At 31.2% G+C, this 14,229-nt stretch overlaps 1 protein-coding gene across 1 annotated transcript; it reads left to right on the top strand.

Annotated features, from left to right (window-relative positions):
- The first annotated feature begins 1,062 nt into the window (after positions 1-1,062).
- Positions 1,063-10,024, top strand: LOC130447054 (uncharacterized). The gene is made up of 2 exons (XM_056783678.1): positions 1,063-1,535; positions 8,867-10,024. The coding sequence occupies exons 1-2, from the start codon at positions 1,121-1,123 to the stop codon at positions 9,679-9,681; spliced, it is 1,230 nt and encodes a 409-aa protein (XP_056639656.1). The 5' UTR covers positions 1,063-1,120; the 3' UTR covers positions 9,682-10,024.
- The last annotated feature ends 4,205 nt before the right edge of the window (positions 10,025-14,229 follow it).

The raw sequence follows: 14,229 nt of genomic DNA, 5'->3' as shown, positions 1-14,229 counted from the left end.
AAGCATCTCATAATTATAAGTGAAGAACGCTAATACATTGTGTTGAAATTGATTTGGTCTACATTCAAAGTTGTAGTCACGAACTTTATCATTTGGTGTGACAAAATCTTGATTTATAAGATCATGGTTGATGTCTCTTGATCCGGATTCATTGACTTTCACCTAAGGTTTCATTAAGATGTTGAATAAATGAAAAAATTATATCAATATAGATGAAAAACGTATTTTTGGGGGTTGGTTTGGGATGATTCAACATATATTTAAATGTGAAGATAAAGCATCTCATAATTATAAGTGAAGAACGCTAATACATTGTGTTGAAATTGATTTGGTCTACATTCAAAGTTGTAGTCACGAACTTTATCATTTGGTGTGACAAAATCTTGATTTATAAGATCATGGTTGATGTCTCTTGATCCGGATTCATTGACTTTCACCTAAGGTTTCATTAAGATGTTGAATAAATGCAAAATGATATCAATATAGATGAAAAACGTATTTTTGGGGGTTGGTTTGGGTTGATTCAACATATATTTAAATGTGAAGATAAAGCATCTCATAATTATAAGTGAAGAACGCTAATACATTGTGTTGAAATTGATTTGGTCTACATTCAAAGTTGTAGTCACGAACTTTATCATTTGTTCTGACAAAATCTTGATTTATAAGATCATGGTTGATGTCTCTTGATCCGAATTCATTGACTTTCACCTAAGGTTCCATCAGAATGTAGCATAGATGAAGAAGAAATTTAGATTGATAACGATTATTGAGAAAAAACTATTTTCTCCAAAGATAATTGTTCTTAAGCTCTTAAATAGGGAAAAGTTCGAGTCGGCCCAATATTCAAAATCTTTTTCTCAAAGTTGGACAGTTGCGTCTCGTGATTCACTCGATCACAAATAGAAAAAAGAATTCAAAAACACTTTTTACTTCATTTTAAAATATATTATTTAATATTTAATAATTTTACGTTAATATTTATATCAAATAATTATAAAACGTATCTTATCTTTCTTATTCATCCAATGAACTAAATAAACAGTATTTATTTGTTTTCATAGATATATTAAACATTTTCTATGTAACTTTCTACAGTAGAATACGCTTGTTTTAAACAATGGATATTATTGTGAATTTCCACGAACTCTTAAAAGATTTCGTAGGTTGTAATAGGAATATCATCCATACAAAAGTGACCAAATTGACAACACCGGGGGAAAATTACATGAGCGATATTTTCAAAATTAATCTCAAATTGAAGAATAATAATGATGATGATGTCATCGAAGACGTCCATCTTGTAGCTAAATTAGTTGTTACGAATGATTTCACAGGACCGACAGCGAATTTAACTAAAAACGAAATTTTATTTTACGAAAAAATCGTACCGGCTTTAGAAAGTTTTCAGGAAAGATACGGCGTTGAATTTCCAAGGTTTTTCCCCAAATACGTTGCAGGTAGGATCAATTTAAATGGTAGTGACGTCCCGGATAAAGATGCTGTAGTAGTTTTGGAGGATTTATCAGAAAAAGGTAAGTTTTTCAATACAATACTAAAAATATAATGGGATCATTCGAAATCTCATTCAGAGTGAATACTTCGAAATCCAAGCTTCGACCACGTTAGGTGAAAACTGAACTGACAGTTGGCATGTTGCAGATGAGGAGCAGAAGAAAAAAAATGACATAATTATTAACCTGAGGATTTTAAACAAAACCTCCATGTAACTGACTATTTATTTGTAACAATCTATTAAATACAAGGATTTATCATTGACATTTGTATTTGTATTGGTGAAGAAGCAAACAAGTTCTTGCAAGTTTTCCTTGAGACGCTTTGAACAAAGCTTTTTTCTTTATTTTTTTTTGGTATTTTTTCTGTTTTTGTTTGCAACTATCTATTGAATACGAAGATGGTTCTTTCTCTTTGACATTCGTATTTATATTTGTGAAGAAACAAACAAGTTCATGCAAGTTTTCCTTGAGACGCTTTGAACAAAGCTTTTCTCTTCTATTTTTTAGTATTTTTTCTGTTTCTATTTGCAAATTTTTATTAAATACCAGGACGGATCTTTCTCTTTGACATTCGTATTAATATTGGTGAAGAAACAAACAAGTTCATGCAAGTTTTCCTTGAGACGCTTTGAACAAAGCTTTTCTCTTCTATTTTTTAGTATTTTTTCTGTTTCTATTTGCAAATTTTTATTAAATACCAGGACGGATCTTTCTCTTTGACATTCGTATTAATATTGGTGAAGAAACAAACAAGTTCATGCAAGTTTTCCTTGAGACGCTTTGAACAAAGCTTTTTTCTTTATTTTTTTTTGGTATTTTTTCTGTTTTTGTTTGCAACTATCTATTGAATACGAAGACGGTTCTTTCTCTTTGACATTCGTATTTATATTTGTGAAGAAACAAACAAGTTTTCCTTGAGACGCTTTGAACAAAGCTTTTCTCTTCTATTTTTTAGTATTTTTTCTGTTTCTATTTGCAAATTTTTATTAAATACCAGGACGGATCTTTCTCTTTGACATTCGTATTAATATTGGTGAAGAAACAAACAAGTTCATGCAAGTTTTCCTTGAGACGCTTTGAACAAAGCTTTTTTCTTTATTTTTTTTTGGTATTTTTTCTGTTTTTGTTTGCAACTATCTATTGAATACGAAGACGGTTCTTTCTCTTTGACATTCGTATTTATATTTGTGAAGAAACAAACAAGTTTTCCTTGAGACGCTTTGAACAAAGCTTTTCTCTTCTATTTTTTAGTATTTTTTCTGTTTCTATTTGCAACTTTTTATTAAATACCAGGACGGATCTTTCTCTTTGACATTCGTATTAATATTGGTGAAGAAACAAACAAGTTCATGCAAGTTTTCCTTGAGACGCTTTGAACAAAGCTTTTCTCTTCTATTTTTTAGTATTTTTTCTGTTTCTATTTGCAAATTTTTATTAAATACCAGGACGGATCTTTCTCTTTGACATTCGTATTAATATTGGTGAAGAAACAAACAAGTTCATGCAAGTTTTCCTTGAGACGCTTTGAACAAAGCTTTTTTCTTTATTTTTTTTTGGTATTTTTTCTGTTTTTGTTTGCAACTATCTATTGAATACGAAGACGGTTCTTTCTCTTTGACATTCGTATTTATATTTGTGAAGAAACAAACAAGTTTTCCTTGAGACGCTTTGAACAAAGCTTTTCTCTTCTATTTTTTAGTATTTTTTCTGTTTCTATTTGCAAATTTTTATTAAATACCAGGACGGATCTTTCTCTTTGACATTCGTATTAATATTGGTGAAGAAACAAACAAGTTCATGCAAGTTTTCCTTGAGACGCTTTGAACAAAGCTTTTCTCTTCTATTTTTTAGTATTTTTTCTGTTTCTATTTGCAAATTTTTATTAAATACCAGGACGGATCTTTCTCTTTGACATTCGTATTAATATTGGTGAAGAAACAAACAAGTTCATGCAAGTTTTCCTTGAGACGCTTTGAACAAAGCTTTTCTCTTCTATTTTTTAGTATTTTTTCTGTTTCTATTTGCAAATTTTTATTAAATACCAGGACGGATCTTTCTCTTTGACATTCGTATTAATATTGGTGAAGAAACAAACAAGTTCATGCAAGTTTTCCTTGAGACGCTTTGAACAAAGCTTTTTTCTTTATTTTTTTTTGGTATTTTTTCTGTTTTTGTTTGCAACTATCTATTGAATACGAAGACGGTTCTTTCTCTTTGACATTCGTATTTATATTTGTGAAGAAACAAACAAGTTTTCCTTGAGACGCTTTGAACAAAGCTTTTCTCTTCTATTTTTTAGTATTTTTTCTGTTTCTATTTGCAATTTTTTATTAAATACCAGGACGGATCTTTCTCTTTGACATTCGTATTAATATTGGTGAAAAAACAAACAAGTTCATGCAAGTTTTCTTTGAGATGCTTTGAACAAAGCTTTTTTCTTTATTTTTTGGAATTTTTTCTGTTTCTATTTGCAACTTTTTATTAAATACGAGGATGGATCTTTCTTTTTGACATTCGTATTAATATTGGTGAAGAAACAAACAAGTTCATGCAAGTTTTCTTTGAGATGCTTTGAACAAAGCTTTTTTCTTTATTTTTTGGAATTTTTTCTGTTTCTATTTGCAACTTTTTATTAAATACGAGGATGGATCTTTCTCTTTGACATTCGTATTAATATTGGTGAAGAAACAAACAAGTTCATGCAAGTTTTCTTTGAGATGCTTTGAACAAAGCTTTTTTCTTTATTTTTTGGAATTTTTTCTGTTTCTATTTGCAAATTTTTATTAAATACGAGGACGGATCTTTCTCTTTGACATTCGTATTAATATTGGTGAAGAAACAAACAAGTTCATGCAAGTTTTCTTTGAGATGCTTTGAACAAAGCTTTTTTCTTTATTTTTTGGAATTTTTTCTGTTTCTATTTGCAACTTTTTATTAAATACGAGGATGGATCTTTCTTTTTGACATTCGTATTAATATTGGTGAAGAAACAAACAAGTTCATGCAAGTTTTCTTTGAGATGCTTTGAACAAAGCTTTTTTCTTTATTTTTTGGAATTTTTTCTGTTTCTATTTGCAACTTTTTATTAAATACGAGGATGGATCTTTCTCTTTGACATTCGTATTAATATTGGTGAAGAAACAAACAAGTTCATGCAAGTTTTCTTTGAGATGCTTTGAACAAAGCTTTTTTCTTTATTTTTTGGAATTTTTTCTGTTTCTATTTGCAAATTTTTATTAAATACGAGGATGGATCTTTCTCTTTGACATTCGTATTAATATTGGTGAAGAAACAAACAAGTTCATGCAAGTTTTCTTTGTGATGCTTTGAACAAAGCTTTTTTCTTTATTTTTTGGAATTTTTTCTGTTTCTATTTGCAAATTTTTATTAAATACGAGGATGGATCTTTCTTTTTGACATTCGTATTAATATTGGCGAAGAAACAAACAAGTTCATGCAAGTTTTCTTTGAGATGCTTTGAACAAAGCTTTTTTCTTTATTTTTTGGAATTTTTTCTGTTTCTGTTTGCAACTTTTTATTAAATACGAAGATGGTTCTTTCTCTTTGACATTCGTATTTATATTGGTGAAGAAACGAACAAGTTCATGCAAGTTTTCTTTGAGATGCTTTGAACAAAGCTTTTTTCTTTATTTTTTGGAATTTTTTCTGTTTCTATTTGCAACTTTTTATTAAATACGAGGATGGATCTTTCTCTTTGACATTCGTATTAATATTGGTGAAGAAACAAACAAGTTCATGCAAGTTTTCTTTGAGATGCTTTGAACAAAGCTTTTTTCTTTATTTTTTGGAATTTTTTCTGTTTCTATTTGCAACTTTTTATTAAATACGAGGATGGATCTTTCTTTTTGACATTCGTATTAATATTGGTGAAGAAACAAACAAGTTCATGCAAGTTTTCTTTGAGATGCTTTGAACAAAGCTTTTTTCTTTATTTTTTGGAATTTTTTCTGTTTCTATTTGCAACTTTTTATTAAATACGAGGATGGATCTTTCTCTTTGACATTCGTATTAATATTGGTGAAGAAACAAACAAGTTCATGCAAGTTTTCTTTGAGATGCTTTGAACAAAGCTTTTTTCTTTATTTTTTGGAATTTTTTCTGTTTCTATTTGCAACTTTTTATTAAATACGAAGATGGTTCTTTCTCTTTGACATTCGTATTTATATTGGTGAAGAAACGAACAAGTTCATGCAAGTTTTCCTTGAGACGCTTTGAACAAAGCTTTTCTCTTCTATTTTTTAGTATTTTTTCTGTTTCTATTTGCAAATTTTTATTAAATACCAGGACGGATCTTTCTCTTTGACATTCGTATTAATATTGGTGAAGAAACTAACAAGTTCATGCAAGTTTTCCTTGAGACGCTTTGAACAAAGCTTTTCTCTTCTATTTTTTAGTATTTTTTCTGTTTCTATTTGCAAATTTTTATTAAATACCAGGACGGATCTTTCTCTTTGACATTCGTATTAATATTGGTGAAGAAACAAACAAGTTCATGCAAGTTTTCCTTGAGACGCTTTGAACAAAGCTTTTTTCTTTATTTTTTTTTGGTATTTTTTCTGTTTTTGTTTGCAACTATCTATTGAATACGAAGACGGTTCTTTCTCTTTGACATTCGTATTTATATTTGTGAAGAAACAAACAAGTTTTCCTTGAGACGCTTTGAACAAAGCTTTTCTCTTCTATTTTTTAGTATTTTTTCTGTTTCTATTTGCAACTTTTTATTAAATACCAGGACGGATCTTTCTCTTTGACATTCGTATTAATATTGGTGAAGAAACAAACAAGTTCATGCAAGTTTTCTTTGAGATGCTTTGAACAAAGCTTTTTTCTTTATTTTTTGGAATTTTTTCTGTTTCTATTTGCAACTTTTTATTAAATACGAGGATGGATCTTTCTCTTTGACATTCGTATTAATATTGGTGAAGAAACAAACAAGTTCATGCAAGTTTTCTTTGAGATGCTTTGAACAAAGCTTTTTTCTTTATTTTTTGGAATTTTTTCTGTTTCTATTTGCAACTTTTTATTAAATACGAGGATGGATCTTTCTCTTTGACATTCGTATTAATATTGGTGAAGAAACAAACAAGTTCATGCAAGTTTTCTTTGTGATGCTTTGAACAAAGCTTTTTTCTTTATTTTTTGGAATTTTTTCTGTTTCTATTTGCAACTTTTTATTAAATACGAGGATGGATCTTTCTCTTTGACATTCGTATTAATATTGGCGAAGAAACAAACAAGTTCATGCAAGTTTTCTTTGAGATGCTTTGAACAAAGCTTTTTTCTTTATTTTTTGGAATTTTTTCTGTTTCTGTTTGCAACTTTTTATTAAATACGAAGATGGTTCTTTCTCTTTGACATTCGTATTTATATTGGTGAAGAAACGAACAAGTTCATGCAAGTTTTCTTTGAGATGCTTTGAACAAAGCTTTTTTCTTTATTTTTTGGAATTTTTTCTGTTTCTATTTGCAACTTTTTATTAAATACGAGGATGGATCTTTCTCTTTGACATTCGTATTAATATTGGTGAAGAAACAAACAAGTTCATGCAAGTTTTCTTTGAGATGCTTTGAACAAAGCTTTTTTCTTTATTTTTTGGAATTTTTTCTGTTTCTATTTGCAACTTTTCATTAAATACGAGGATGGATCTTTCTTTTTGACATTCGTATTAATATTGGTGAAGAAACAAACAAGTTCATGCAAGTTTTCTTTGAGATGCTTTGAACAAAGCTTTTTTCTTTATTTTTTGGAATTTTTTCTGTTTCTATTTGCAACTTTTTATTAAATACGAGGATGGATCTTTCTTTTTGATATTCGTATTAATATTGGTGAAGAAACAAACAAGTTCATGCAAGTTTTCTTTGAGATGCTTTGAACAAAGCTTTTTTCTTTATTTTTTGGAATTTTTTCTGTTTCTATTTGCAACTTTTTATTAAGTACGAGGATGGATCTTTCTCTTTGACATTCGTATTAATATTGGTGAAGAAACAAACAAGTTCATGCAAGTTTTCTTTGAGATGCTTTGAACAAAGCTTTTTTCTTTATTTTTTGGAATTTTTTCTGTTTCTATTTGCAAATTTTTATTAAATACGAGGATGGATCTTTCTCTTTGACATTCGTATTAATATTGGTGAAGAAACAAACAAGTTCATGCAAGTTTTCTTTGTGATGCTTTGAACAAAGCTTTTTTCTTTATTTTTTGGAATTTTTTCTGTTTCTATTTGCAAATTTTTATTAAATACGAGGATGGATCTTTCTTTTTGACATTCGTATTAATATTGGCGAAGAAACAAACAAGTTCATGCAAGTTTTCTTTGAGATGCTTTGAACAAAGCTTTTTTCTTTATTTTTTGGAATTTTTTCTGTTTCTGTTTGCAACTTTTTATTAAATACGAAGATGGTTCTTTCTCTTTGACATTCGTATTTATATTGGTAAAGAAACGAACAAGTTCATGCAAGTTTTCTTTGAGATGCTTTGAACAAAGCTTTTCTCTTCTATTTTTGGTATTTTTTCTTTTTCTGTTTGCAACTTTTTATTAAATACGAGGATGGTTCTTTCTCTTTGACATTCGTATTAATATTGGTGAGGAAACAAACAAGTTCATGCAAGTTTTCTTTGAGATGCTTTGAACAAAGCTTTTTTCTTTATTTTTTGGCATTTTTTCTGTTTCTATTTGCAACTTTTTATTAAAAACGAGGATGGATCTTTCTCTTTGACATTCGTATTAATATTGGTGAACAAACAAACAAGTTCATGCAAGTTTTCCTTGAAACGCTTTGAACAAAGCTTTTTTCTCCATTTTTTGGTATTTTTTCTGTTTCTATTTGCAACTTTTTATTAAAAACGAGGATGGATCTTTCTCTTTGACATTCGTATTAATATTGGTAAAGAAACAAACAAGTTCATGCAAGTTTTCCTTGAGACGCTTCAAACAAAGCTTTTTTCTTTATTTTTTTGGTATTTTTCCTGTCCCTATGTGCAACTATCCATTAAATACGAGGATGGTTCTTTATCAATTATCAATTTTCACGTCTGAATAAGCGTTGCGGACGAAATGGCGGCCAGCGCGGCAACGGCAAGCTTCGACGCGTTATAATAAGTATGAAAAAAGTTTTTTCAAGTAACAGCCGTCGAGCATCTCATAATTTTGAAAGGAAAAGTCAAGTAAACATTTTGCTTTCTCACTATCAAAACCAAATAAATTTTCATGGGCCCTTGCTTACGATTGTTGTTGTTTATCTGTTTTTCCGAACTTAACATCGATGAAAGAAGCCATGATTACTGGATTGTTTTTTCGTATAATATTGAATATTTTCTTTTACTTTTTCAGGATATGAAAACATCGATCGACATATTGGTTTCGATTTACAAGAAGCGAAATTAATATTGAAAGATTTGGCAATTTTCCACTCCGTACCTTTGGCTATGAGACTATTGGAACCGGAAACGTACAAATCTGAAATATTAAGTAACTGCCACGGATTTATACCCGAATTTCCAAAAAAAGATGAAAAACCAGACGAAAATCGAATAGATATTTTAACATTCTTGTTAAAATTATTCAAAAGCGACGAAAAATACACTCATATAATTCCAATAGTTACGAATTTTTTCAAAAATCTAAGAAACCAAATCGAAAACAACACCCGGAAATTTTTTACTTATAAACCGGATACGCAGTTCGAAACAATGACGCACGAAGATATGTGGTCGAATAATACGATGCAGATACGTCGAAATGGAAAGTTAATCCACAATATGTTCATCGATTTCCAAATGGTCAGAAGTAATACCCTCTTCAACGATCTGATTTTCTTCATTGTTTCCAGTGTACAACTCAAATATTTACAAGAAAATTTCGACGAACTCATTCAGTTTTATTACGAAAATTTCAGCGAAACTTTGAAGCGATTCGGTTGCTTCACTTCAGAATATACCTACGAGAAATTCATGGAAGCTCTACCTAAAGAATGTCAAAAGGGAATCCTCCAATGCACGTTTATGATGGTTTCGGTGATTTTTCAAGAAAAGGGAATAAAATCAGATATCAAATCTCCTGTTAGATTTGAAAATGTGCCCCTAATCGCAAAAGAAAAGGTTGGATTTCTATTTTTGGAAGCAGTTAAAAGGGGTTGGTTAGCTTAATTGATACAAACTTGTAAACACCAAAACTGTATCAACCTATTTAAAGATTAAAATAAAAAATATCATTTTATTCACTTCTGTGACTTATACTAAAGATTTACTATAATTTGGAACTTTCTGTCACTTTCTATGAAGTCATTTTTTTAAGGAGCAGAAACTATACTGTAAGTTATATGAATTCCTCACAGAGCTTAAGTAAAATACATTTTACCAACTTATTAATCATAATATTCCTTCTCTTTTATTTTATGATCTAATTTAACTTTAGTCTGTAGATAAGAAAATGGTCAACCTGGATGCAACATCTATTAAAAAACAAAAACATAACCAAACAAAACAAAAACATACAAAATCCCTAATAAGACTATTAATCACGTTTACCGCGAGGACTCAACTGGACTGGGCATATAATATGAAGAACCAACTGAATTGAGCAAAAGAATAAAGCAATGGACTGCATTGTGGTCAAGGAGAAGAAGCAGGCCGAGAAAGACTTGGAGAAACGAAATAGAGGAGGTCATATGAGCACTGGAGAACTAGTGGGCAAAATGCCGGATCCGAAAGGAATGGAAAATGATAACAAAAGCAGCAAAGACAAACGATAAACTATAAAGGAAACAAAAATAGAAAACGTAGAATAATCTACATTAAAAAATGATTTTAAAACTCTATAAAAAAGAGGCATAATCCAGAGGATTGAAAGACTGATGATGATGATGAAGATGATGATGATAATGATGATGATGATGATGATGATGATGATGATGATGATGATGATGATGATGATGATGATGATGATGATGATGATGATGATGATGATGATGATGATGATGATGATGATGATGATGATGATGATGATGATGATGATGATGATGATGATGATGATGATGATGATGATGATGATGATGATGATGATGATGATGATGATGATGATGATGATGATGATGATGATGATGATGATGATGATGATGATGATGATGATGATGATGATGATGATGATGATGATGATGATGATGATGATGATGATGATGATGATGATGATGATGATGATGATGATGATGATGATGATGATGATGATGATGATGATGATGATGATGATGATGATGATGATGATGATGATGATGATGATGATGATGATGATGATGATGATGATGATGATGATGATGATGATGATGATGATGATGATGATGATGATGATGATGATGATGATGATGATGATGATGATGATGATGATGATGATGATGATGATGATGATGATGATGATGATGATGATGATGATGATGATGATGATGATGATGATGATGATGATGATGATGATGATGATGATGATGATGATGATGATGATGATGATGATGATGATGATGATGATGATGATGATGATGATGATGATGATGATGATGATGATGATGATGATGATGATGATGATGATGATGATGATGATGATGATGATGATGATGATGATGATGATGATGATGATGATGATGATGATGATGATGATGATGATGATGATGATGATGATGATGATGATGATGATGATGATGATGATGATGATGATAATGATGATGATTGATATTTCAAATCTATATCTTTGCCTTTGAGAATGGGTTACTATGCAGGGCTTCAGTTAACCTACAATAATTTCAAAAATTGCTCATTATTTGAACGTGTACAATATTTTTTGTCTTCGTCATTTCTTAAAGCTTTCCTAGTAATGTACTGATACGAGTAAATCATCAGATATGTCTTCTGGTCATAAGCCTGTCTGCACTTCTTGAATATGTTCTTCTGGAACATTTTTTCCAAGGCTGGTGCTGGGAGTTTCAGCCTCTCACAGCAAAATCTGAAGTAATATTACATTATTTAAGTTGCAATACTTTTTTTCCTCTTCCGTATCTTTTTTGTTTTGAAGATATCAACAAAACCAATTCGATTTTTGATACAATCGAAATGATCGCTGAAACCATACAAACCTCATTTTCTTTTAAGCAACACTGCACGAATCTTTCTCCAGATCTTCTGCAGACTGTTCAGTCTGCTTTCGACTGAGAAGAAAACGGATCCCCATTGTTCGTCAGTTTCATTTACGTGTTTCAATAAAAACAAACTCTATTTTTGATACATTTGATATGCCCGCCAAAACCATACAAACGTCATTTTCTTTTAAGCAACACTGCACGAATCTTTCTTCAGATCTTCTACAGACTCGTTATCTTCTATTTGTGTCCAAGTGCTGACCTTTTTGGCTCGAAATTAGCTATCTTAAGCCTTCCAGCCACTTGCAGCTACACTTTTATCCTTCGGAACCGCATCTTCGATGAAAGCTACCAGTTTCTTGGTAACAAAGGAATGATTCGCTTTAGGGTGACCGCTTGAGCAGCTTTATCACTTGTTGTGTCCAATTTCAAGTTGAATTCTTATTCGTTGTGAATCGGTTGAAGTTTGATGACAGATATCTTTTATAAAGGACATTTACCATTATTGTTAACAAGATCAAAAAAGGCGGTTGACGATTGTAGCTTAATGCTAGAAACTTTACAATATTCCTTCTAAATTCTTCGTAGGTATAGAGGAAAAGCAAAAGAGCAATGAGAAGTTTGTTAATACAACTTATTAAAGAAAAGGCATTGAGCTTAGAGCAAAATCAAAGATATGTATATCCTGGGGTGGTTATCAAGGACAACGGTGACGAGGGAGAAAATCTGGAAGCGAGGATGACGAGGGGAAGTAAACAGTTGAGAGCGCTGAGTAAGATTCCAAAAACATCTCCAGAAAGGCGAAGCTACATCTAAACAAAACAATAATAAGACCAACAGTGAACTAAGACGTGGATTGTTAACAAAGCAGAGAAAGAGAAGTCAGATGCATGGGATAGAAACATACTTAGAAGGAGACCAGGTGGTAAAAAGAAGGGAGATTTATGACCGAGGAAAACAAATAATGAATTTATTTGGAGAAGCGGAGTTGAGCCAAATAATAAGACCCGAAAGAATGGAGAATTCTAGAATGATGAACATAGAACAAGAAGGAACAAAAAAAGGAAGAACAAGGAAAAGACGGTACGCAGAGGTGATGGGAGATCTAAGAGAGAGAGAGAAATCCGGGACTGGAAAACGAAAAGAAAAAATAAGACTTTCGACTTGGTTACTAGCTCTTTGTCTGTTTTCTCTTTCTATATTTTTAAACCAATAATAAATGAGGGTTGTATTTGATTACATGTTTAACAAGTTAGATGTCGATCTGTCACGAATTAACTCGTCGTCGGTCAACAATGACACAAGACAAAATTTCTGTCGATTCTTTTAACGTTATACTCAAAATCCTTGTCGAATATCTATCAGTGACCCTAACGTGAACTAGTAATTATGGGAATAGGAATTTTATGGTTAGAAGTGATCGGTCGTCATTAAATGAAATAAATTAGAAAAAAGACAGGGCTACCGTTATTTCAACTGGTAGTGTTTGTATAACATTTAACGTTCGCGCAGATTCACAAATAAACACTCGAATTTCTAGAACATTACTATTTACTTATTTACGTATCCCTTTTATTGCTGTGGGTCGAAATGTTTTCTAAATTTGTAATGGGTCGGGCTCTTTGGTGATTGGTAACGTTCACGATACGGGTGGTCTCTCATCGCACACCGTAAACGCAAAACTTAATGTTTGTTGAAAATCTTTTTGTTTTTTCTTTTGTTCCACCCTGCGGTGTTTTGATTGAACTATCCCATAATACGAGGTGTGGCCATTAAATAACAAGACTGACGATACAAAATATTTGATATGTTAACATGATTTTTTCCCTAAAACTATGAGACTAACAAATAAGTACGAATAACAACTGGCCTTTTTGGCTCAAAATTAATCTTCTTCTAGCTATCCAACCACTCACAGATGCACTTTTATCTTTCGGAGCCGCAGCTTCGATAATAATAATTTAGAACCACTGTCGGAATACTGAAAATTTGACCAAATTACAACTCATTGGCCTACATGAGTGGATACATGATCTAAGACATAAATCAATGAAACTGTGTAACAAAAAAAATTAGAGTGCTTCACACAACATGTGGCTTCGGCTACATTGTCCAATCCATTGGTTCAAATAGTATATTCCTACCATACTGAAGGTCATAATTAATAAAGCTGTGATCGACCCAGAAAAATTCAAGCTTTTTTCAAAAAAAAACAGGCTATCCGTGGCACTACATGCCGTGCATAAAATTTTTTTGCATAGTGCTGAAATAGAGTTTGTTCTGCCAGTAGAAATATTGCCAGAAGAGACACAAGGAAAATATGCATTGGGTGCTCAACGAAAAGTCACGACTAACATTCGAAAATAAACTGCTCATTTACAAAACTATATTCGTACCAATCTGGTTGTATGGAATAGAACTATGGGGCTTCAGTAAACCTTCAAATACGAAAATACTTTAAACATTCCAATCCAAAAAGCTTCCTGGTACGTTATTAACCAAACAATTCATAACGATTTGGAAATCCCACCAATCAAAGATGTTATAAAGAGCCACCAGCAAATAGAAGATTGAA

This window comes from Diorhabda sublineata, chromosome 7 (genome assembly GCF_026230105.1).
Source record: "Diorhabda sublineata isolate icDioSubl1.1 chromosome 7, icDioSubl1.1, whole genome shotgun sequence".
Taxonomy (NCBI): Eukaryota; Metazoa; Arthropoda; class Insecta; order Coleoptera; family Chrysomelidae; genus Diorhabda; species Diorhabda sublineata.
The sequence above is the reverse complement of the archived record's forward strand: the minus strand, read 5'-3'. Positions and strand labels throughout refer to the sequence as shown.

Bases quoted from the DNA above. Each gene is read 5' to 3' on its own strand.
- LOC130447054 (XM_056783678.1), top strand. From the start codon at position 1,121: ATGGATATTATTGTGAATTTCCACGAACTCTTAAAAGATTTCGTAGGT. The intron at 1,536-8,866 runs GTAAGTTTTTCA...TTACTTTTTCAG, and splicing joins GGAGGATTTATCAGAAAAAG to GATATGAAAACATCGATCGA.